The 24452-nt window shown below is 41.3% G+C and overlaps 1 protein-coding gene across 2 annotated transcripts in view; it reads left to right on the top strand.

Moving 5' to 3' along the window:
* The window catches only part of DHRSX (dehydrogenase/reductase X-linked), a 172170-nt gene that overhangs the window by 127741 nt on the left and 19977 nt on the right, over positions 1-24452 (top strand). For both annotated transcript variants that reach the window (XM_050904000.1, XM_050904007.1), the window contains one exon: positions 12674-12881. In XM_050904000.1, the coding sequence (XP_050759957.1) occupies positions 12674-12881 (208 nt within the window). The remainder of the gene's footprint in view (positions 1-12673; positions 12882-24452) is intronic.

Genomic DNA, 24452 nt, shown 5'->3' with positions numbered 1-24452 from the left:
TACTCTACCTACTGAAGTAAGAAGGAATTTTAGGAAAATAAATAAAGAAAGACCTTATTCCCTTTCCCAGGCTGTGGGTAACACCTGAATATGCTCCCTTTCCCAGAGGTTGGCATCTTTGTGTGTTCTGTCTAGCTTTTTCTCCATGACTAACTATTCCTTTCATCATCCTCTCTTTTTGCATGCCAAATGGGCCCTGTAATGCTGTGAATCACAGATCTATGAACTCCCCAGCCACAGTAAGACAGCTCCTTTTCTGGTTCACGTCTCCTGTATATTCAAGAACGGTTAGTCACACTTTTTCTGCTCTCTTTCCTCTGCTCTCCAACTGCAGAAGGAGCTGATGTTTTTTGTAACTCTCCAAGCTGGTACAGTCCCCAGATAATTTCTGTATTTTTTCCCTGTAGCCCTAGTGCATGAATCATGTCAGAGACAACAGAGATTGAATGAAAGGAATGGCAAAAATCCCAGCTGCCACATGTGTGTCTTAGCTGGTGTAAAAAGAGTGAACAGCTCTGCCCAGGATCTGGGAGGATGGTGGGGAGACCAGGCAGCTCCAGTTAATCATCTCCTCTGTTAGGCAGTTCATAAGGGCTGTAGCAGGAGGTGTCATGTACTGATGGGAAAATCTGTCTAGCAAAGTGTCTGGAGACCTCCTGTTCTTGGATGGGTGGTGTCCTTAATCTTCATTTCGTGCACGTGTGTGATGTTTGCTGGTGAATGAAGTTGTATTAAGTTTGGGCAGAAAGTTGAGGATTTTGTCCCATCAACATTGCTGAGATTTTGAAAATATTGTCCACGAATAGCAATGAAAAGTTAAAATGTCAAATTACTGTTGGAAAATATGAATCCATTTTTCAGACCAAAATCTTTGATGTCAGTGATTTCAGAATATTTTATTTCTAATTTATTTATAATTATCTTTATGAGTACGTTGTCATTCATATTTTGAAGTATCAAACTGAAACTCCAAATCTTTAATTTCTAAGTCATCCTGTTGAAATAAGGTATCTCCATCAGTTTCAAATTACTTTTTTTTTTAAGCTGGGCATTTGTTTAAAACAGATTTTTTCACTAAGAATAGTTTGATGAGTCAACATCAAAAACCAAATAAAAATCCAATCAAAAAACAATCAAAAAAAGCTTTTTTAAAAAAAAAATCCCAGTTGGTTCCTCCAGTGCCTTTTCATGACTGATCTGTCACTTACAGTTTCTTAATTCTCTCTGACTGGAAGAACTTATGGGATGTACAATATCTTCAATTCAAGCAAAAACAAACATGAAGCTGATGTGGCATAGTAGTAGCATAGTACTACTGTTTTATTTCCAAATTTTTAAATAATAAAGGAAAATTTATAAAAGGAAGTAGGAGGGATTTTATATATTACCCTTTTATTTGTTAATCCGTTTTAGTCAGTACAGAAGTCTTTCACAGTTACATATAAAGAGCTGTGTCACTGGACTGTTGCTTAATAATATGCTGTGAAAACTACAGAAATTATAATCATGAAAGATTCTTCTAGACCATAAGATAGATACATGTTATTATAGATTTTATTTTACTGGAGGAATATATGGTTTTGTTTGAGTTGTATTGTTTAAGCAGCTTCCCCACAATGACTTCTATTGCATATTCTGGTTCTATTTGGAAGATAAATCGTGTTCCCCTGACAGGACCAAATACCAACTGCAGCACACTGCTGTATTCAGTTAAACATGTTCTTCCTGCAGCAGGTTACCAAGTTTTCCTGTCTATAGTTAGATGATAAGTATTCAAATGCTTAATGCACATACATAAGGATTTCAGTCCTTCTTTGCAAAATGCTTTCTGTATAAATGCAAAAGGATTTGCTGCCTTGCAAAATGATCCCTTGCGTTTGCAGCAATTAGCATTAATTGCAAAAATTGACTTGCTGGCCTGGAAAATGAATGTACTGGTGAAGGCACAGATCTCAAATTCTATAAATTAATTAAAAAAAGTAAATGGGCTATTATATCAGCAGACCAATTCATCAATCCAAAAGACAGAGTTTTAGTTCATATGCAGCAAGTGTTTTATCCATGTTGCAGGCCACACGTGATCCCTATCCATTACTGCAACCAATAATGGAGAAATATTTAAGTCAGGATGCCAACTTTGGAAAGTTTTAATTTTACATTTATTGGTGTATTTTCGTTCTGTCTAATCAAAACACTTTTAGGGTTCATTGGTTTCTGAAGAACAATAACACAGTGTAACACTACATCACAAAGGTAACACCAGACTAATGTATTCAGGGAAATTAAATGTAGCTACTTTGTGTGTCACAATGTTAAATTCCTTCTTGTCTAAAAGGGATTAATGGTCTTAACAAAGGATTATTAATAATGATTAATGATTTAGTAGGACACAGTGTTTCTGAACTAGTTCAAAATTGCAACATGTTGGGAGGTATGTGATATATGGGTGTTCCTGCTGCTCAGCCTCTCCCTGCACAGTGGGTTGGGTGGGAGAAGTCACCTCTCTGTGGCACACAGACGTGATCTCGTAACGTGCTGTTTTCCAAAACGGCAAGATGGTTCAATGGTAATCTGGAAGTTAATGTACTGCACTCGTGTGACAGAGAAGGCAAAAGGGGCTGGCGGAGAAAGCGGAGTGGAGATAGCTTGTCACCCTTGAGAGGGTAAGGTTAGTTTAACATCTCCCTGTGAGCACAAAAACTCATGAAGGCTGAGTGAAGCTTAAAAGCTTTGGAGTTCAGGTCCTGGGTGATTATTCAAATGGTTTTAGCATTCATCTCAATTGCTTTGACTACCACCATCCTCACAGTACCTTTTCAGTGGAGTTGTCCTTCGAGCTCCCTAGGGTAGCTGGGGAAAGCTGGCACACATGCCTGTAAATCCTTGGAATAACGTGTTAAGAGAAATGGTCAAAATGATCAGCTCACCTTCCAAAAATCCCCCCTGGGTTCAGCCCTGCTGTTGCTCCTGGTTCTTCTCAACCGTACATCCCAGATCTTGCCACGTGCATTAAGGATTATGAGGTGTAGTGGAGGGAGGCAAAGGCAGATTTCTGCCTCTGCAATTACAAATGATAACTCTTAACCTTTTCTCTGCTCCCCGTCCTAAACCTCTTCTTTCAGCGAAGGAGAACTTCATCTGTTCAAAAGCAGACCAAGCATTTGAATACTTAAACCTGTGAAGAAAAATCAGTCTTTTGATTAAATCAAGTTCTCTATAAGAAATGTGAGTTTTATTAAAAATATACTTTCTAAATAAAATAAATCACTGTAAAAGTAAAATATTTTAGTCCCTGAGTGTTTTAATGCTGCCAGAATGTCTTATATAGTTGTAGCTTCATTGCTCCATTTCTTCTGTTCTCGTTATGTGTCAGGTGCTGTGGTTGCCCTACTTTTCTTGTCATGGGAGGTGGAGACTGGCTGTACACAGTACCATCTCAGCCTCCCAAGAAGGACAGAGATCAAGGAGCACTGTGGCTAACAGTAGCTTTCTGAGAATCTCAAGAGCTTTTAACAGTCGTGCTAGCTATAATACAGCACTGCAGAAATGCCCAAATTAAAATATTATGAGTTTTGCATGACATCTTTTGATTCTCAGCTCAAAAGGAGGGGTGTTCAGTATCTGAATTGCCACTAAAAATCAATCAGTCTGCCAACGCAGCAGTATCTTTTAGTTCTTTTTTCAGTGAGGGCTAGGGCAGGGCAGCTCTGTGACTGTGTGTTGGTTTTTCAGGGTTTGGACATGAAACTTCTCATCATTTCCTGGAAAGCCAAACCTGCCTGACTTCACTTGCTTCTGATGTGTTTGCAAGTGGAAGAGATCTCATGCACTCTGGCCCCAGGCCGTGCCCCTTCTTAGGAAATGCTTGGTTTTCCATTACAGATCTCTGTTTACAGTGTTCCAGGGTGACACAGTATTGGGAAATTTATAAAACAAAACCAAAAACCAACTCTAAAGCTAAATGGTAGAGAAAGTGATTGCTGGCACTGTCCCTTATGGTACGTTGAAATAACCACTTTGCAATGCTGGCTGTGGACCACTTTGAGCCACTGTACGTTATTCATGGACTATGAGTCATTTCATGGGTGCAGAAAACTTCCACATTTTAATCTCTCCTGTACCTGTTGGCATTTCAGCTGTATTTCTTCTTCAACCTAGAAAGGTCTTCTAACAGAGGGGAAGACTTCTCATGACTTTTTTTAACAAATAGTTGTCTGTCTTTATGAGCTTATTCCTTGTCTTAATTCATGTACTGGGAGTTACTTTTACCTCTCAGTTTGATGCTGTGATATTCATATTCTCACTACATAAGAAAACTTTGAAAAAGCAGAAGTTGTTAGATTGTTTCAACAAACAAAAATGGATTTTTAAAATTATTTTGTTGTGCCAGACTTGATAATCTTGTGTTGCTTCTGTGGACAGAGAGTGATGGCGCAGGATTTTCTGCCAGTATTTATAGACATCTCAGAGGAAAAAGGATTTTGCAGTCTGTGTGCACATTCAAGCCATGTTTCCCCTGGTAAGACAGACCAGTCCTTCAGTGTGGTGAACATTTGCACTTGCAGAACACATTTGGCGCCTCCTCAACTCCAAGGCAGTGCAGTGGGTTCAGCCCACCACAAAGTGAAACCTTACATTATCTTCACATATACACCAACACATTTCATGTAGTCTACTGGAAATCTGCTAACCACATTTGGTGCACTGCACTGGATCTGAAATGGCAGCACTTTGTTATGCAAAACCAGACCCTACAGTTCCTTTTCAGTCCCAGAATGAAAAGCCCAGAATCTGCAGCTGGTCTGCAAAAGTGTACACCAGTTTTAAGGTGGTTTTATCAAAACAGAGATAAGATTTGGGATTGTTCAAGTTATTACTGGGCCATTTTATGGCCCTATGTGTGTTCTGGTAGAAGGGAAGAAACCATAAGAAGACCCATTGCTTCCTTCAACTTAAAAGCTCTATTGCGGGAGAGTTAGGAAGCTTTCCACAAGTGGGTGGAGAGTGCCTCAGAGCTCTTCTTGTTATAATCCAAGAGATAATCTTAAAAGATGTGTGACAATCTTCAATAACCTGAGATCCAGATTATCCAAGAGATAATATGAAAAGATATGTGGCCATGATGTTTCCCCATCACTCAAAAGGGTCACGAGGACACAGAATGCAGGTCTTGAAGCCTTGATCTGTTTCTTGGCTGCAGCAATGCAAAACCTTGCTTGCTTCTATTTATTTACTCATTCATTTGTTTGATGGAGATTTTTAATTGAATGAAGGGATACCATTATACTCAAATACCACTTCAAATATTAGCAAGTACTTAACTCTGCATCATATGAACCAACTGTAGAAAAATCATGCTTCAGAACAAGCAATTTATATCATTCTTTATAAAGAGATTTATTTCCTGGGAGAATGGAATTACAATAATTACAGCTTGAACTTGCCGTTGTCCTGGTTTCGGTTCGGTTAAACCATGACAGCCATCAATACTTAAAATCATCAAAAACATTTGAAATTAACACCAACTGTACACAAACAGAAAAATTATACTTTTTTTTAAGATACTGATTCTGGTGAGACTTTGAGAAGACCAGCCTTCGAGTCTGTGTTTGATACATTTGAGAACTGTGCTGAGCACACAGCAATGGAGCTGCACACAGCAAGGCAATCAGTAGAGCAGGAGGGCTCTTGACATCTCACCTCCTACCATTAGGAGGAGGGATCAGTCAAATGAAAAATGTTGCATTGATTCCATCTGGATGACAGTAATGCCCAGGATGACAAGCCCCTGCTTATTTTGCCTTTTGTAAATATTTTTATAATAAATACATTCCAGGTTCCTTCATTAAATGTAGTCCTCCAAAGACAAAATTAATTTTTGTTCCCTCTGCATTTCCTACAAGCTATAACAAGGGGCTAGTTACTGAATGCTATGTATTTATACAGCGAAGTGCTGAAAGTTGGGAAGCATGGCTTTAAAAATACCCAACACAACCCAGCTTCCAGCTTGTCTCTCCTACTGAATTGTGGGTTAAGCACAAGGCAGGAGTCACTGACTTGCAGAGAAATCAGCTACTGAGACCATGACCAATGTTTTGCCTCTTAGAGAGAGAGAGCATCTCCCAGCTCTGAGCTTCGACCCTTATACTTATCCTCTAATTTTAAGAGGAAAAATGCTATTATTTTACCACTGTTGAAAGATGCCAGAGAAGGCCCAGTTTTGGCCAGAGCTGTGTGTGAGCAGCACATGGCACTGAGGGGCTCGCTGCAGGGAGAGGGGGAAGCTCTGAGACGTGGTCAGTCCTTGTCCATGGGTCAGAATGAAAGGGCGAGGTGGGCTGCTCTGAAAGTGCCACCCGCCTCTGGCTGCTTAAGTAACCCCCGTGCGACCAATTAGGACATGAAGGATTTGCTTTTCAGCTTGTGTAGAACCACTAATTTCATTTATCAGTCTTGTAGCCTTCCTTTCCAACATGTCCATCACAGGGTCATGAGGGTGCTTCAGGAGCCCCTAATGCTTGAGTCCTTATTCACTGAAATTGCAGCTGCCAGTGTATTCCAGTTCAAATACATGGGGGTATGCTAAGGCCACCTTCACTGTTATATATTTATAAATATTTTTTTAAAAGGCTACATATCAAGTATATGAAAGAAATGTACATGAAGAAGTATAGTTGTTCAGTGAACACCCAAAATGCCCAGGCACCAGAAATGGGTGACTGTACAGTAGCATATAGTAGTAGTTGGTAACAGGACAGCTACTGTACAAAACATAACTGTAACAACATCTGAATAAGTAGATACGTTAACACTTTAGATTTCAGTTTTGTTTTACTAATGCATATGCTTATTTCTTTCAACTGGCAAACCCCTAGTTTTCAGTGGTAATACATGTATTCTAATTTCTCCAACTCTCTCGTTTCTCCATCTCTGTATTTCTTTTTTTTTTTTGTATTGAGGAAAATTCACAATTGATGAGACTCAGCAAATGTGTTCACGGGATAAATATATGTAGTACTGTCAGAAAGTCTGCTTAAATCTAATAAGCAATATTTAGGACTCAGGCTTTGGTTTATTATAGGAAAAGAGAAAGAAACTGCTTATGATAACCAGAAAAGACATATCTGTATTGCACAATATATTTCTGTAGCTGCTTCAAAATAAACTGCAAAATCTATCAAAAATCTTGAAAAGTCTTGTGCTGCATTCCCTGGAGAAAGAAAATTTAAGACTGTGAAAGCTTCATGAGTGTTTAATAATAGTCTTTTATATTCTTGACTAAGCAATGGTGATGATGTATTGCAAGATTAATACATAAATCATTAGGAAACTTTAGTCATTTTAATACAGCAACTCTGTGTTTTGCTTAATTCACTGATTCATCCTAAGGCATATATTGAAATTTTGTGTGGCCTTTCATTAAAAACTCCAGCATGTCACCCACGTTTTGCATCACTTGTCTTTTAATGGAGCACATAGCAATCGGGTTGTTCTGCAGTTTGATCTTGGAGCACTCTGCCCTCCAGGCAAATTAACACACTGGAAATTGGGGAGCGTGGTGATGGGTGAGGGGAGGATGAGATGCGCAAGACAAGTGCGGTCTGAAAGAGCTCCACATCAGGAAAACGTCACTGCTAGCACCGGCCAGGTTAAATGTAGCTGTGTGTTGGTCAGTATGGTCACAGGTCCTTTGAGCCTTTTATTGAAGCAAGATGTGGTGGGGAAGGGAACGGGTGCTGTCACTGCACTCTTCTTTCAGTCGGTCTGTATCCGCTTCCTCCACATGCGTGCATAATGCAAAAGCAACCGTTAATGAAAGAGAAAAAGGCGAGAGCAGCATGAGAGCCTGTGCACAGGAGGTGTGGAGGAAGTGGTCTGTGCCAAGCAGCAATTTTGTTTCCCCTATCACTCAGTGGGTGCCCTGAGCTGACTTAATGCTCTTCACTAAACATGGTATCGCTGGACGTAAATGGGAGACCTCTGCAGAACACAGACCAACTAAAGCCAGCCAGAAAAGAAACCAGAGTAAGACTGGCTGCCAAGGGAAGTGCTAAACATGGATCCAGTTTTCAAACTTGGGCAGCAGCTGAGTCCGTATTTAAACACCTCATTAGCCACTGCAGGCTCCGGTTTGAAATTTGGCTTCTCATTACTTTTTACAAATACATTGCCCCAGCATGCTAGGGAGACTGCTGCTGGAGACAGCACCATGGAGATGAGTGGTAAAATCAGCTTCTGGTGGAAAAGAACAAAAAAAAAAAAAAAGAAAAAAAATCAGCAAACCACAAGGCACTCACTCACTCACTCCAGAATTGAATACTTACTTATTTTGTTTTGGCAAAAATACAAAACAATCCCTTTCTCTTCTCCTCCCTAATTTTTGTAATGACAATTCAAACTTGTCAGTCTATGTTGCAAAAAATCTTAAGCCAAAAATAAGAATTTCTGCTAAAAATTAATTGAACAGAAAATGCATAGCCTGCCTTATCCTGATCCTTTATTCATCAGTATAGAATCAATAAAACATTATTTTAAAAGGAAGGAGAAGGTCTTGTATATTGCTGCTCTCTTGGCCGGATTTCAAAGCAGCTAATTAAATTCTGTCTGCCTTAACTCCTCCTGTAGTTTCCATTTAATGAGTTGTGCATTGCCGTATTTTATCAGCACCGACTCGGCAAAATGCTATGGAGGGTCATCCCCCAGAGACTGTTTTCCATGGTAGGAAGAGGGGTCCACAGAGAGCCCCACTCAAATGAGTGGGTGAGCATGAACTTCTCCAAGCTACTGATGCCAGGCATGCCACTCCTTCCCACTGGACAACTTCCCACCGAGTTCTTGCTCCGCTTTTCCTAGCTGCTGACCATGCACAGGCTTGCCATACCACAGCACATGCTGTCTGGCATAGCTCGAGCCTGGTGGGCAGTATTTATTAGGATGGATCCCTGGGCAGTCGAACACCAGTACCTCCTAGCTCTCTAGCCGACTGGCCAGCATGCGTATATACCACTGGGAGCTGGGAGCTACCAGTCTTTTGCCTGGCTGGCCACCTAGTTAGGAGGCAGAGTTTCTCTGCTTGAGAGTCTGCCTGCCTTGCTGTGAAGCATCGATACCCTGTGTCCTCAGGGGTTCAAGCATCACAGGCACCTTCTGTGCACTGGTGTGCCAGCACAGTTTGCTGGTAAGCTGTGTTCTGCTTTGGGCTGGTTGGCCTCTTGTATGCACTTTCATTTCAGAAAGCTTTTAGAGCCTTCAGAAAATGAAAGCAATGTGGAAATGCGTAATGTCAATATTATTTTATTTAGTATACAATTATACTTTCATTCAGTGTAGAAAATGTACATACAGAGCATAGAGCATCAAGAGAGCTAGATTTAGATGCATAGGCTTTAAAGCCAGATAATTCCATGTGTAAGAGGAATACATTTTATGGTTTTAAACTGAAAGAGGGTAGACTTAGATTGGACATAAGGAAGAAATTTTTTACAATGAGGGTGGTGAGACATTGGAACAGGTTTCCCAGAGAAGTTGTGAATGCCCCTTCATTGAAAGTGTTGAAGGCCAGGTTGGATGGGGCTTTGAGCAACCTGATCAAGTGAAAGGTGTCCCTGCTCATGGCAGGGGGGGTAGACGAGGTGATCTTTAAAGGTCCCTTCCAACCCAAACCGTTCTGTGATTCTACATGTGTGTGTATGGGAGATGCAGTCGTGGTACACGTACAGGAGCCTACGTGCTCCTATTTTTCTGATGCATAAAGTCAGGACTGGATGTAATGAAATCAAGTAACCAGTGTTGATTTTTTTTTCCAACGTGGCATTTAGACAACATGATTCTAATAAGATGAGGTCTCACAAACAAAACAGTTGTTCAACGAAAATCCTTGTCAGTTCTGTGTCACAGGTTATTCCTCTGTCTTACATAGTCCATTGATGTCAGATTCCTGGAAAGCAAAAAGCACACACAGAGAAAATGGGAAGAGAGCAGGTGATCATTGCAGGGGTTCTGCCAAAAGTGTCTGCTCTGCGTATCCAATTTTATATCCTTCATATCTATAGTATGTTATTGAAGTCTGATTCCCCGCTGCCTTGCAAATCATTTGCATCTCTGCACTGTGATATAAAAGGCTTCCTCGCTAATTGGATAGCTTTTTATATCTTCTCAGCACTCGTGTTTCTCTGACATAGATATGTATGCAAAGTACAAGGCTTTTGAGGATCCGGCCCTTGTAGTTCATGCTTCATTGCCACAAGGTAAGTCAAAACAGCACTCGCACAAAATGTGGGAATGGGAAGTCATGGGGAGCGTTCACCGTCCTCCTGCCCAGCATCTGAAGGTTACTGACGGCCAGACTAGACCCAGGCAGAACAAGTCAGAGTAGTCCCCAACCCTGCTTCCCTGTGAGCCGCTTGCCAGACAAGATCACTCTAATTCAACTCAGGAAGCTTGTCCCGTGCCCCAGCTTGTGTTCTCCACCGGTGGGGGAATGGTGGCACCGATGGAGAAGTGCCAGGGTTGGCTGCCAGCTGGCTGCCAGAGGCGGCTTTGGAAGAGTGCTTCTTCCCATGGGTGGCGTGAGCTCTGCCCCGCGCGGCTGCGCAAGGGAAGCTCGTAGCGGCTGAGGATCTGGTCCTTCAAGTTAAAAGGGTTGAAATATGCATGAAGCATAAGGTGACATTTTGAGTGTCTCAGATCAGAGCACGGACGTTACTGAATTTAAAATGTAACTGCAATTTCCTGACTAATGCCAAGTCACTTTTATATTCATGCAGTGATTGTTCTTTATTCTTGAAATAGGCCATTTTACCCTGAGGCGCAGGTGATATCTTTATGATGATGGAGCTACGTTATCCAGCACATTACAGCTCAGGCCGTTCATTGGTGCAAGGGCTGTTTATGATCAGCTGTCCTTTTTTATTCTCTCTCAATTTATATAATGCTTTTGTAGCCTGTTTGTTTATGATTTGCTTGAACAAGAATAGAACAGGGAAAAAAAAGAAGGGGGGGGGGGAAGAGATGCACTGGAGATTCAGTGGTGTTGTCTTTTACTTCCTGTAGCTGAGCTATACGATTTACCATTATGTCTTGAAGTTTCTGAGTCCATTCAGATAACACGAACTGTTAAATTGCTTCAGTAGCTTCTGACCTCTGCAGAGAGTCAGCCTGTTTGCTGGCATCCAGTGCTTTCTGTGGTGAAGCGTACAGGATATTATAAATAAGGTATTCAACAAGAATGAGATAACGAAAAGAACTCTGAGACCTATTTGCTATTCATTCAAAATAAAAACCTTGCACGTAGTAGCAACCACAGAAAACCACAGGCAGGGTTTTCAGCAGAGTAGGAGCATCCCCAGCCCGGGCATTTGCTGCACTAAGGGTGAAGGTATAGAGGATGGAGCTGTAGCTGCGGCTGTCACAGAGGCAGGATAACAACTAGGGGGGAGGAGAGAGCTGGGAAAGAGAGATCTGCTCCTGGGTGGGTGCCCCTCTATCTCCCTCCACCAGCAGCAGCAGCTGCCCCATGGACCCTAACCCCTGGCTCCACATAGGCAGCAGCAGCAGGCAGCGCCGCTTCCCCAGGCTCTGGCAGAGGCAAAGGGGATGGGGACCAGAGCTGTTTTGCTGCCCGCAGGAGCCCGTTGCTTTAGGCTCCCGCCTGCTTTGCCTATGAGCTGTCTGTAATGCCAGGAATTACCTTTGGTTCTGCTAAGCACAAAAAAGGTTAGATGAGAGGCTGTAGTAATTACAAGAGTGAATTGTCATGGCATAGGAATTTGTGGAAGTGATGCTGAGGCCCCAGTCGGGAGGAGCATTTTAAGTGACATACCTGCTAATTTGCCTGGAACTAGCCTGCTCATTTAAAAAAAAAAAATACTGCTGCAGTGAAACCCAACTAATCAGCAGTTCCTAGAAAGTTGGACTTGAAAGAAAGGCAGATTCAGCATCCAGATGAGAGAGGTGCATGGGAGTCTCAACAAGTAATGTTTTGCCATAAGTCCCAGTATTTGTGTGCCTTCGTCGCACCTCCTGTTTGGCACAGACTCAGCCAGCCATCTTTGCTCTAAAGGCTGTATATGGCATAACTGTGGTTACACTCGCAGCTGCTCTCCTTGCCCCATCTTTTTATCCATCTCTTTAGCTGTGCGTAATCTGGTGTGTCACTGGGGCAGGTGCAATGATTGCCTTACTCACCTGTACTGTGCCCAACACAGGAGCCTTCGTCAGAAACTAGTAGGTCCTGCTACAATACAAATAATAATAACCAGGAGTAGTATGATCAGGCATGGATTTACTGGGTGGGAACAGGGTATGTGTGGGAAGAGGGTGGTGAGGAAGGGGAGAGTAGTTTGAGGGCCTCTAAGTGATGATATCCTGGAGACTGGTGCCTCAGCATTTCTAGTTTAAATTGTTTGACATAGAGATTCTGGCAGGTACTGTGTAATTTTATTTTAATTTTTTTTCCTGCCATAAATCAGACTTCGTGTCTGACGGAATAATCACCACAACTCCAGCAAACAACACGCCTGCCAGTGATAAGCTGTTTCTTTTGACGACTCAATGTATAGCTGTTTGTTTGCTGGATATTGCAAAATGCAGTACACTTGATGTTTGGGCAATTCTGTTTTCCTTCTGACTATTTTTATGTGCATCTCCCTCTCTATTTCTCTCTTGTATACAGATGTTCGTATTCACCCCATGGAGCCTATGCCCAAAGTAAACTTGCCCTTGTGTTATTTACCTATCGACTACAGCATCTTCTGACTGCAAATGGAAGCCATGTGACTGCTAATGTAGTAGACCCTGGAGTAGTGAATACTGAGCTCTACAAGCATGTCTTTTGGGTTGTAAAAGTGGCCAAATGGATGACAGCCTGGCTATTTTTCAAGGTATGCAGTTTTTTAAATCATTTTGTTGCCGTGCCCCTGCATTGTGAGAGCTGTCATCAGCACGGAGCTGAAGGTGTTTCAGAGTTTATCATAATGTATGGTATTTATTGCATTTCTCTGCGCTGATGAGATGAACAAAATTGGTAAAGACAGAACTTCCCCAGAACAAACACTTATTTTAAATGGAGGGAGCGAGCTCTCACAGTAAGGGAAGAGAATGCCTTTCACTGTCTGTGCCCATGCACTGATTATCTCTGCCCTGATCTATCCGTGCGCCTTTGTGCCTGCATGGGGGCAGAACATCATCCTAACACAGAGCCAGAATATGCAAAGTGTTCCTTGGAAATGTCTTGTGTGTCCTCTTAATGAGAAGCAGACATGATCTGGCACAGTCTACATGTACGCAACACATTACAGAGAAGAGGGCAAAGGGAAGAAGGAAGCTGTACAAAAATGGTGGTGGGAAGTGGCCATACTCCAGGTTGTGCGGTTCTGGACACTCATGCTCTGGGAGGTGGGACAATTTTCATTTAGTTTTTTCATCCTAACACATACTTGTGATGGTACCTGATTTTCTATTATCTATTCCTGGTCTGCATTACGAGACTTAAAGCTGTTTGATAAAACCAATCCAGAAGTGGGGCAGACCCAGTTACAGTTAACTTCAGTAACATTTTGTAGTGCTGTAAGTAGATCGATCTGCAATCAGTTTAGCTGCGTAGGTGCAATCTCCTCATGCGGACAAGCCTTAGGAGGACTTATGCTGAGAAAATGTACTGCTTGTAACTCTTTCAGAAAGTAGTTTTGGATTAAGTGAATGGAACCTGATTCCATTAGAGAAAATTAAATGTCCTAATTAAAATGAAGTATTTTAGATCAAGGGGCATGTCCCACAAAGCAAATTAATTTTAAACTTTGATATGGAAATATCACTAGCTTTAATTTTAGAAATGAAACTGGAGGCTGGAAGAGTGGCTGTAAAATAAGATGCAAACAAATAAACCCATATTTAAAAAAATTAATAGTATCTTCTGAGTACACCTTGAATATTGCAATAAAATTGTAATAGGAATGCTCATAATATGTAATGCATTCTTAAAGAAGCAGAATGCAGCTTTGCCAGACCGTATATATTAAACTTGTTTTGCCTCTTGTGAATGCCATTTTAAATATCAGTCTCGGGTGGTGGTGTTTTTTCATTGGACTTACTTCACCTTGCTAACATAACAGTTTCATGTAGATGTTTAGGTTGTGCTCAGCATTTCCTCTAGAGCCACAAAATTCTGACAAAATTTCTGTGTCTGAGAGTGAGAATTGAGTCTCTTCTTGTTTACAGCACTCAATCCCATCCAGTTTTATTGGTGTGCCCAGGGAGACATTTTTGTGTTATACTGACCATGTTTAGACACTGAATGGGATGTCACTGAACACAAATAAAATGAGTTTGGATTTATCACAAGAAGGAGTCTCATACTTACAGCTCTAATAATAATGCCACCGATAGTTCCCGATCACTTCCTATTCTTTGGATGAGATACTGCTCTAAAGGAATTCTGCCTTGCAACAGGTGACGGACAGACATACTGACTTGCATGGAAGTGCGATGTGTGTACTGGCTGAAAAGCACATGCATCAATTGCTTTTTGAGTCAGAATAACTTCAGGTTTGGATAGCTGAATGCTTCAGTTGTCGAGGTTGAGATTTTCACATTTTTATATAACACTCAATATGTTTTTTCTATAAGCCAAAGGAGAGGGAAACTCTTACTATCACTCTTCCCATCCTCCCTTAGACTTCTGAGTTACAGCTCCAACTTCTACGCTTTGCTTATTGCTTATTGCTTAAGATATGTTTATGTATTCGGGATTGACTTTGCCTTCCTTTCTCACATTCAGGAGCACTTCATCACATAGGTATGCCCTGTTCAGCTCCGGCAGAACTGCATCACAAGGCAATGTTTAGCTCTACAGCAAGCTCACGTTGAAAGCCTGCCTGGTGATTTCAGTAGCACTGTGCTGAGTGCCATAGTATCCAGCATTCAAGCCTGGGCAGGTCTTGTGTCGGTGTTGTGCACTAGGGTAAATTTCCCCTGAGAAAAGTAAGAAAGCAAGTACAAGAAAATTCAGTTGTCTGATAATATTAACTGATAGTTGGTATTATGGTTTTCTTCTCCCCTGGAATTTTGTTCCCGAATGCACATATATGAATCTTCCTTCTAGGATTATGGCAGTAATGCAGTGAAAATGAGGTGATAGCTGTCTAATCATATTGACTCAACTAACTTTTATCACCCTGAAGTATTCCGGAGCGGTTTCTAAACGCATGCAGGAAGTTGCTTCACCCACTGCAACCTGGCGCTCATGAGAGCCAGCACAACCCAGAGAGCTCCGCTGAGGAAATGCATCATGGTTTTATCACATCACATTCCCTCAGGAGAGAGTCAACATGGTGTTTGATTTAATTCCAAGATATTGTGGCAGAGCCTCCACTACCTTTAAATGCATTTCTGCCAGCGCTGGTCCCAGTTGCATTCAAGTCAAATACCTCCTAGGGATTGCAGCCTGGCCCCCACTCTCGTTGGGCTGCTTGTATTTGAGGTGGCTCAGTGTGGCAGACAAGGCTGTCGGCTCAACATCCGCCTCAGAGCCACCTCAAGATATTTAGGTACTTAAACAAATAAACCTACAGTCTCATAAATAGGCCATGATACATACATATAATTTACTCAAAGTATTAACAGCTTGAGTTTCTCGGAACTGTGAAACATTGTCTTCTGGTCTTCATAAGTGGCTCAGAAAAATCTCTGCCAAATCAGTTTGGTTTTTTTTTTCCCCAGCAAGCTGCAGTGAGAGGCACCCCTGTAGAAATAAGATAGGCCAAGCTAAAGGATCCGGTGACAGTCATAAAATTTGTGAAACGAATGCATGCCCTTTAGAAGTGATGGTTTCATTCTTTCTCAGCTTGATTCTTTCTCAGGAAAGTTATTGTCTGCTGCGGTACTTGTTCTTTAAATTTCCATTTTGCAAATGTTTTCTCTACATTTTTAATAAGCAGGGATTGCACCTGTCATGCGCAAGAGAGAAATTATGTTTATTCCTCAAAAAAAAAAAATGTTTCTACCCCTATGACTTCTCAGTAAATAAAAGCTGATGAGCTGTCACAGTCCTCTGCAGAGTGCAGTGAAATATGTTATCCCTTAGGAATTTTTAACATAAAGTGATCTTCTTTTTGAAGAGATAAAGTCCAAACTAGTAAACAATAACTAATTAATAAGATGATAATAGCCTAAAAAGACATTCGTCGGGCATCAAATTGCAATTTAGCCAACTGTGCAACACACCAGTTTTAGTGATGGGTACTGTCCAGGCTGGAAGCCAGGAAGGTACCATTTCCCTCTCAAGTATTTCTGCTTCTGCTACAGATACTGCATATTCATTCTTAAGCCAGATGGCCTCTGCTTGTGATACAATTAAAATGCCTTAGAGCAAAAAAAAAAAAAATGTTGACTCTCATTAATGTCCAATGGCAGGGACTGGTCTGCTTCATACGACTTCATTATGCCATCGAAGTAGAGACATTTCCCGCATAGCAGTGTTGTAAACTTCCCCAAAACCTTCTTTATGACAAGCTTGGTGAACGTGTCATTATCAGATACAGAGTATTCGATCCTTTCAGCCGCCTCAGATTGGTATTTAGGAAGGAAGACTGCGCATCAGATCTTGTCTCAGCTGTCATTTCCAAAGACACAGTGCCATGTAAGTGATTATTGACTGACAAACTGAAAATGAGTAGGATTAGTGACCCCGCCGGCCTGTAAAAGTGAAGGGAAAGGCTTCAGGAACACGGGCTAGAAATCAGCCAATATAAACTAGTTCATTTCTTTCGTCTGTCAAAATAGGCTTAACTTTAGTGTAATTTTCCTATAACGTTTTTAAAGAAATGCTTCCAGTCTGTAAGTGCTGCTAGAAAACAAGATCTAAAGAACCTGGATTCATCATTCATGCCAGAGGACATAGTCATGCAGGTCTTATTACAGCATTTCTTATTCAAACTGTCCCTTTGGCACTGTGAATGTAGAAAATTCATTTCACCCTCCCCCCCAAGGTTTCAGAAGACAAACACATCACCACACAATAACACCAGCTGTAGAGAACGAGAATAATTAAATTCTACAGCTGAAAGCAGCAATTCATCAGCATCAACATCTTCCGTCCATGTGAGTGTGTGGTCCTCACGTAAAGCTAGTCTGGAATTTTCTCACAAAATGAAAACTCCTTGCAGAAACATGTCATTTGTAGTTAATTTTTACAAAAGGCTTTTCAGATCAAAGGTAGGATTCTGGTCAAAATCAGAGAGAAGGAAATGGTCTACTTTATTCCAGTAACTCTGGTCTTTAAACAGGTCCCATTTTTGCACACATTGGTGCAGGGATTTAAGCTTCAGAGCCATAGGGCTTCTTTTTTTTCCATCTAATAAATATTTGATTATTTGTACAGCCATAGAACAATTCTAGGGGGAAAGATGGAGGGACCCACCTGAGAAGGCTAATAAGCAATCTACCTTTGAGCTCCCAAATCCTGGTGATCTGGGTATTTTTCTTGCATGTGAATCCCTGGACTCAGGTAGGCATCCAGGTCCTGCCTGTTATGGGGTATGTGGATGCAGCTTGGCTCTTTTATTTATTCTAACTGCTGAATAAGAAGGCTTCGGAGCACAGAGTCTTTTGTGTCTGTCCTAATTAGGATCAGACCCCTCTAAAGTAGGCTGACTCTCGGTGCACACCTAAATAGCATTGGACCCTGGTCTCCACTGGACCTGTTGTTCCCTTGTGTCCCAAGATACCGTTATTTTTGTGTATGTTTTCTCAGGTTTAAGTAGTCGAAATGTTTATTTTAAGAGACACGTTGAGAGTTGCTGGAGAATGTTTTGATGGCAGGAAAGTGAAGGATTTGGATTGCATGCCTTGGTGTATGGCACGCAAAGGGGTAAGGATGCTGTACGGGACAGCACAAAACGTGTGAGATGATTGTGTTGGAGTGCATGAGAGGGAGTCGAGGCTGTTGAAGTTCTTGTTTATAACTCTTATTTGGAGCAGCTGCTGGAGTGATCTATCCCCAAACCACACCCAGGCTTCCTCTTGGAGGGTGCTAGTTGGAACAGGCCGAAACACAGCCATGGAGCAAGCAAAGACTGAAGCAGCGTGCAGTCAGAGATCCATCTCGTGCCCTGTGCCACAGTTTTGGTTGTTTGGTTAAAAAGAGAAAAGCATCCCTTTTTTTTCCTGACAGTGTGAAATGGGAAGACTATCTTCCGTCTTTCAAAAGAGTTCACAGGGCAGGAAAACTGTCTCCATGTCTAACACTGCCTGCAGGATTGACCCTTTTTAGCCTGGAAAGTGGTCTAAAGAAACACAGATTAAACCTACACTATGCACTATGTAAAAACCTAGGCTTGCCCTATATGAAATTGTTTTGGAGTGAAACTTTTGGACTGGTAAGCGACTGAAATGTTGTGATATCATTTTGCTGGCAGATCAGAAGCATACTGAAAACAGGTATTTGTACTGTGTAAGAAAGGGTTTATCACTAACTCCTGTGTGGTAGAGGACTATTGATTTAACTTGACAGCTCAGGCAGATTCTTTCATTCTATCTGAAAGGAATTCAATTTGTATCCAGAAGAGTGAAAAAAATAGGCTCTGTATTGCTGTAATGAGGAGAGAGTAAGTAAAAAGTTAAGAAATTGTGAAAATATATGAGCCTAACCAGTGTAAGCACATCAGCGCCTATCATCTTGTAATCTGTAACTATTTTCATATTCAGAACCCACAGAGTTAGTTAGGAAAGACATTTTCGATTGACCAATTTATTCCTTGCTAACATTTCTCAGCAGTACTTTCCTACGTATTTGGTTAATACCTTTGTATGGTAATCTATTCCCAGTCAGACTTGTTGAAAATGGAGGAAACATAAAAGAGGAAGATAATTTGCTGTGGACCAAACACATGCCAGGATCTCGGTACTGATTCCTGTCAGTTTAAAAGAAGGTAACCACAATGCCTCTAATGTACAGTTCTCAAAAAAGATGTTGAAAGGTTGGGGAATTAGAGAAAATCTTGACATTTCAACTAGACCATTAGCCTTTCACTTTCAATCCATAATCTTTATAGTTAGGGGTTATAGCATCACACTACTGTAATTCTCCCTCACGCGCTCAGGAAGTTCTACCTCCATCATCACATAATTAAAATTCCATTGTCTTTCGGTCAGGTAATACAACGCTGTTGGAAACTTGAACCCACTGGTAGCAGAATAGAGGGCAGCCACTAATCTTTCTCATCAGCGTATCTCTAGATACCTCTTTGAGAGAGAGAAAGAGCAAGAGAGAGAGGGCACCACCTCAGCCCCACTGAAACGACCCATTCAGCAAGGGTAGGAACAGGAGTTACAGGCAGTTTCTCTCTTCCATGTGAAAGAGCCATAATACTGAGTTAAGGAGAAAGACGACCAGCTTCCCTTGGAAAATCCTGCCACCGAGTTTGCAGGTGAGCAGCAGTTTGGAATTAGATCACTAAAATAAGCAGATGCAGAGGAGGAGGTTGTGGGAGTGCATATTCATATATATATATATATGCATACATGGACAGTTTGCTACCAGGTGTGGTGTGCATTATAGATCAATTAATATTTCTCTGGGGATGACCTACCTAAATTCCTTGTTGTTTTGCTGCTTGTGAGTAATGCATCCATAACAAAACAATGCTGATAAAATTTATATTGCAGGAGCCCCATCATCTAAAGCCCCTACTCACTACAGAAAAATTAATTTTAGGAGGTTTTGGAGATTTACAGGCACTCCTTTCCCCCTCTCTGAATGTGATAGTCCTTAATTTACCAGTAATCCAAGGAGACTGAAAAACCTTTCAATGTGAAGTAAGGAAACTCTTCCATCAACAACATAGACACAATTTTTAATGGTTATCCTGAGCTTTCAAAGGTTGACAGAAAATGTCAAGTTCTGCCAAGAAGCTGAAAACATCCCCTTTTCCAGTGGTCTTAGGCATCTATGTCTGGAAGCCATCTCTGACAGGCCTCCTAGTTCATAAATGTCTGCAATATGAATGCCCGCATCAGAGCTGTTCATCCAGTGATCTCCTCATGGTCACTGCTAGTACTGGATCTGTCTTATCCTAAGATAAATATCTACAGTTGGCCAGATGAATCAAGTCCTTCAAGTGCCAGTTTATCCCTGTGAATGACAAAGGGCTCCTCTGGTGACTAGCTCAGCTGTAGACGTCTGTGCTGTATAAAGGTATAAAGTTAGTTAAGATGAATCCCATCCCAAGGTACAGGACGTTAAATTTGTGTTATTTTAAAAACCAGTGATGCTATTAAAGAACCGAAGATAGTATGCTTTTGGATGTGCACAGGAGAGAGTAGGAACTGGAAAGGTGTGTTCACGTATCTGGGGCACAAATAATCTGTAATCAAGCTAGTTTTTCAAATGGCAGCTCTAAGGTGTTTGGAGTATCAGACCATTTCCCCTATAAGTGGGAAATGTGTTTGTGGGCAGCCACAGGTGAGGAAATCCCAGTTACTTATGAAATGTATTTCTCATATATCTTTACAATCCATCGTGTACCTCCACTATTTATCACATAGATATTGCCATGCATTTAAATGGGTAGTTATGTGTACTCCCTGTATGTATTTATAATAGTGTAAAGTATGTAACGAGAGAACTACGGAAAGCAAGCACCACTCACTATTTGAGGAAGAACTAGAAACAGCAAATACATTTTTTTAAAATAACAGGATCATCCAGCACCCAATTTATGACTCTTTAAAAGCTTCAATTCAGAAGTCGCTTGAATAACTCTGGCTTTAGTAATGACTATAACAATTATCATTGCCAGGCCCAAACATTTGTGTTTGCATTTTAGAAAGGGTACTGAGATACTGCAAGACGTAGCTCACGTGGTTCGTTTTGTTCTCATTATGTTCTCAGCTAAATACATGGGATCTGGTGGATTTTAATAGGTAAAAATGAGAAAGGAATTTGGTGCAGTGGCTCTAGCCCCCATTTTTCTAGAAGGAACTTGATCCTAGATGGGGCACAAACACAAGTCATTAATACAATCTGTCCAGAGTTAGTGGTTTCTATACGTTATTACATATTTAAACATTCTCTTTAAATTGGGTCTGTGAGTCTTTTCAGGGCAGATGACTACATTTGGTTGTTGCCATCTCAGTGCTAGAAAGGGGAAGTAACCACAGGAGTTACGTTACCACAGACCAGGCGCTCTGCAGGGAATACAGAACATATGCAGAAAAGGATTGGGATGAAACCTGAGCAATGTGCAATAAAACAAGAATGAACTTGGCCAGCTTATCAGGGATGGGATTTATAGTGGTATTTGTTTGGCCCCGTCACACTAACCTACTTTTCTGTCACTGGAATAGGAAGGAGGTGCTGCTGGTCCTAGGCTCAGGCACAGTCTGAAACAGATGAGTTGCTCTCGCTGTTTCTTAATTGCTCATCAAAGTCTTGGAGCTAGCCACCACCAATTTACAAGCTTAACTTACCATCTCATTAATAGTTTATCCAATTTAGTGAATATGTTACTTTTTGAATGAATAGTAGAGGCCAGAGTTGGTGCCGTGTGCCTGGCAGCCCTGTGTTCCCATGGCTTTGCTGCGAGTGGCATTGTGCAATGGCTCTCCAGCTGCCTTGCATCCCTGCAGCAGGCAACAGTGTGCTGAGGCTGAATGTGTCCCAGGAAGAGTGGTATTGATTGACTTATTCAATATTTTTGCCTGCCAAGCTCTTGAGATGCAAAATGCAGTCTTCCACAGCGTCTGCCACTTGTTGCATACTATCCTAAAATGATTAAAAATGTAGAGAGAGAAAAGCTGTCCCATTGTTTTTGGAGCTCAGAGTGTTGAAAACAAAATTACACGCTACAAGTATATTTTGACAGGTGGCTCTGTTCTAAAAAGGAATGTACAAAAGGCACTATGGGGCGGCATGCTTGTTTTTTCTGTCAGGGTTGTACATTGTCCAGGTACAAAGGTTATTTTTATGACTACCCAAGCTGTGAATGCAGCTTGGTCATTTCTCAGAGAGGCATTCAGTTATCACCACTCTCATACATGATAATCAGTAATGACAACTTAGGTCCCCATTTTCCTTTGCATATAAAATGATGACTTCCATCATCATGAAGTTTCGGTACTTCATCAGTGGCTTTGCACAAGTGTAGCTGATCAGAACCTGCTAAACGACTAAATGATGCCCAAACCTAAAACCATCCAGGTCCCAGTCTTATTGTGTATTCTTGTAGCAAGGATTATCTGATCTGACTTCGCATCCTCTACGTAGAGTACTGTCCTTAAGTAAAGCATTTCACATGTCTGATCCTGCTGCTTAGAGGTTCTCCTTGATCTGGGGCTGGCCTTTTCTATTTCTTGCCCGTTTAGGTTTGTGGCACGTGTGTCCTATTTTATATGCCTGTTATCTGGGGAAGTGGCTTAAGGCTGGCACAGATACACCGAACCTTAATTGCTTTAAAGGGCTTGCAGGTCTCCAGAGGTAGTAAGTACTTCAAATGTTTATAATACTAGATTCAGCTGATGTTGCTTAAAATCCATTCAACAAGCAGATCTGGAAGGCAGGAAGCAGAGAGTTTTACAGTCTTTTTTTTCTAAATATAATTGCCCTGTTAATACTATTTTATTATATTAACTCAGTGCTCAGTTTTGGTTTTGGTGGTGTGGTGGTTTTTTTTGCCCTTGTATTGGGGCAAGCCTATTTCATATGAAACACTATTTTCACTGCAAAATATATCTATCACCCAGTACCTTGGCTGTATAACTTCTCCTATGAGAGTTTCAACCCACTATGCACAGCACTGGGTCAAAGGCAGATTGCTGGTGAGTCATCTATTTCCAGCCTTTTGAAAAAGTGCTAAAATATAAAATGTGTTTGTGCTGAGGTACCTGGATTTGTCGTCTCCAGGTCACTACACAACAGTTTACTCAGAGGAGCCAAGGGGATTATAAAGCACCTCCAGTGCTCAGAAGCAGCACTTGTACATGTGATGCACAATCTGTCCCGTACTCTCCCGGTTGGAAAGAAAACATTTGCAGCATTAGTGTCATTAGGCTTTATAGATGTGAGCAGGTACCATCCCGCTCAAGGATGATACCAGTGCTGTCACTGTTACCATAAAGACAACACACCTTTCATGTGTTGATTTCAGTTTGGCTCTCTAGAAGCTCTAGGCAACAACTTTTTCTTTTTTCTCTTTATTGTCAAGTTATATCATGATATCTAGCAATAGCCTTTAATCAAAATAAACAAGAGTGAGGTTGCTTTTAAGGAAACAATTTTGTCAAGACAAGAATGAATTGAAGCAAGCTGACTGGAAATGTATTTACTTTGAGAAATGAGAAAGAAATAAGAAGAAAGAAGTAAGGAACTTGTTTCTAATCATTGGAATTAGACTCTGGAAAAGGCTTCCACAGAGTGGTAGCTATAAGAAAACCGTTGTTTTTAAGGTGGAGTTTAAATAGGTTTATGGAGAAGATCAGCTGATAGCATATCTGCAATATGAGGAGATCAGAGGTGTCCCAAGAGGTCCCTGCAGTCCCCTGTTCCTTCTGAATTCCTTTTGTATTTAGAATCAAATTTTTTTCCTCAAGTTTATCTGTTTTACACCCAAGCTGAAAAGAAAAAAAGGAGTCCAGTATAAGGGTCCAAAAGCAACAATTTCCCAACAAACATTCATTTTGATTTTGCATGTGTTGATTACCCAGCAAATCCTTCTTTAGGAAAACCTTCGGTGAAGATGTGCCACTTCTTGCACTCACCTCCATCCTTGCCTTTCTAGACAATAGTTCTTCCAGTTGTTTGCTGATGAGCTGTATTGAACTGTGCTTCCAACAGTGCTGGCTCTTGTTTACAGGAGAAAAGTGAAGATGGGGCTATGGGTAAGACCAAAGAGCCTTCAATGAAAATGAGATCTTTTATTGTTCTGGTCAAGAAATCTGTGCATGCTATTAAAAAATAAATTAGCCAAGGTAAATTGAAAATGGAGCTGTAGAGACAGTTGGCATAGCTAGCCTGTTAATCTCTAATCTGGGTTACCACAACGTTCTTCTAGAAGTTGATCAGTGCTCAAGAGACCCCTTCCAGCAGAGAGACCAGGCAGCTGGGGGCAGCAGCAGGTAGCGCGTGACACTTGTACGAGAGACCGTCGCTTCCCCTGTGTTTCCACGAGCAGCGCAAGGCCATCGTCCTGGGCCTTCCTTACTGTCTGGTTTGCATCTAAAGTACCTTTGAGATGACTAATTTTGGGGAGGCTTGTAGCCCTGCTGGAAGTCAGCTGAGGGGCTCCAACTGACAGTGTCCAGAGTAGACTAGCAGGGGTTTGCACAATGAGGATTTTTATTCCTAAAACGTCCAGAACAGAGTTTGGTTCAGGATTTTGCCTGAGGGGAAGAAAGGTATTCTTCTGTTCCTGTTTTGTCATGGCAGGTCTGCCTCACCTGAATTGGTGTTTTCACTGCTA

This window comes from Gymnogyps californianus, chromosome 1, assembly GCF_018139145.2.
Source record: "Gymnogyps californianus isolate 813 chromosome 1, ASM1813914v2, whole genome shotgun sequence".
Taxonomy (NCBI): domain Eukaryota; kingdom Metazoa; phylum Chordata; class Aves; order Accipitriformes; family Cathartidae; genus Gymnogyps; species Gymnogyps californianus.
Note: the sequence above shows the minus strand (reverse complement) of the source record. Positions and strands in the feature narration are given on the sequence as shown.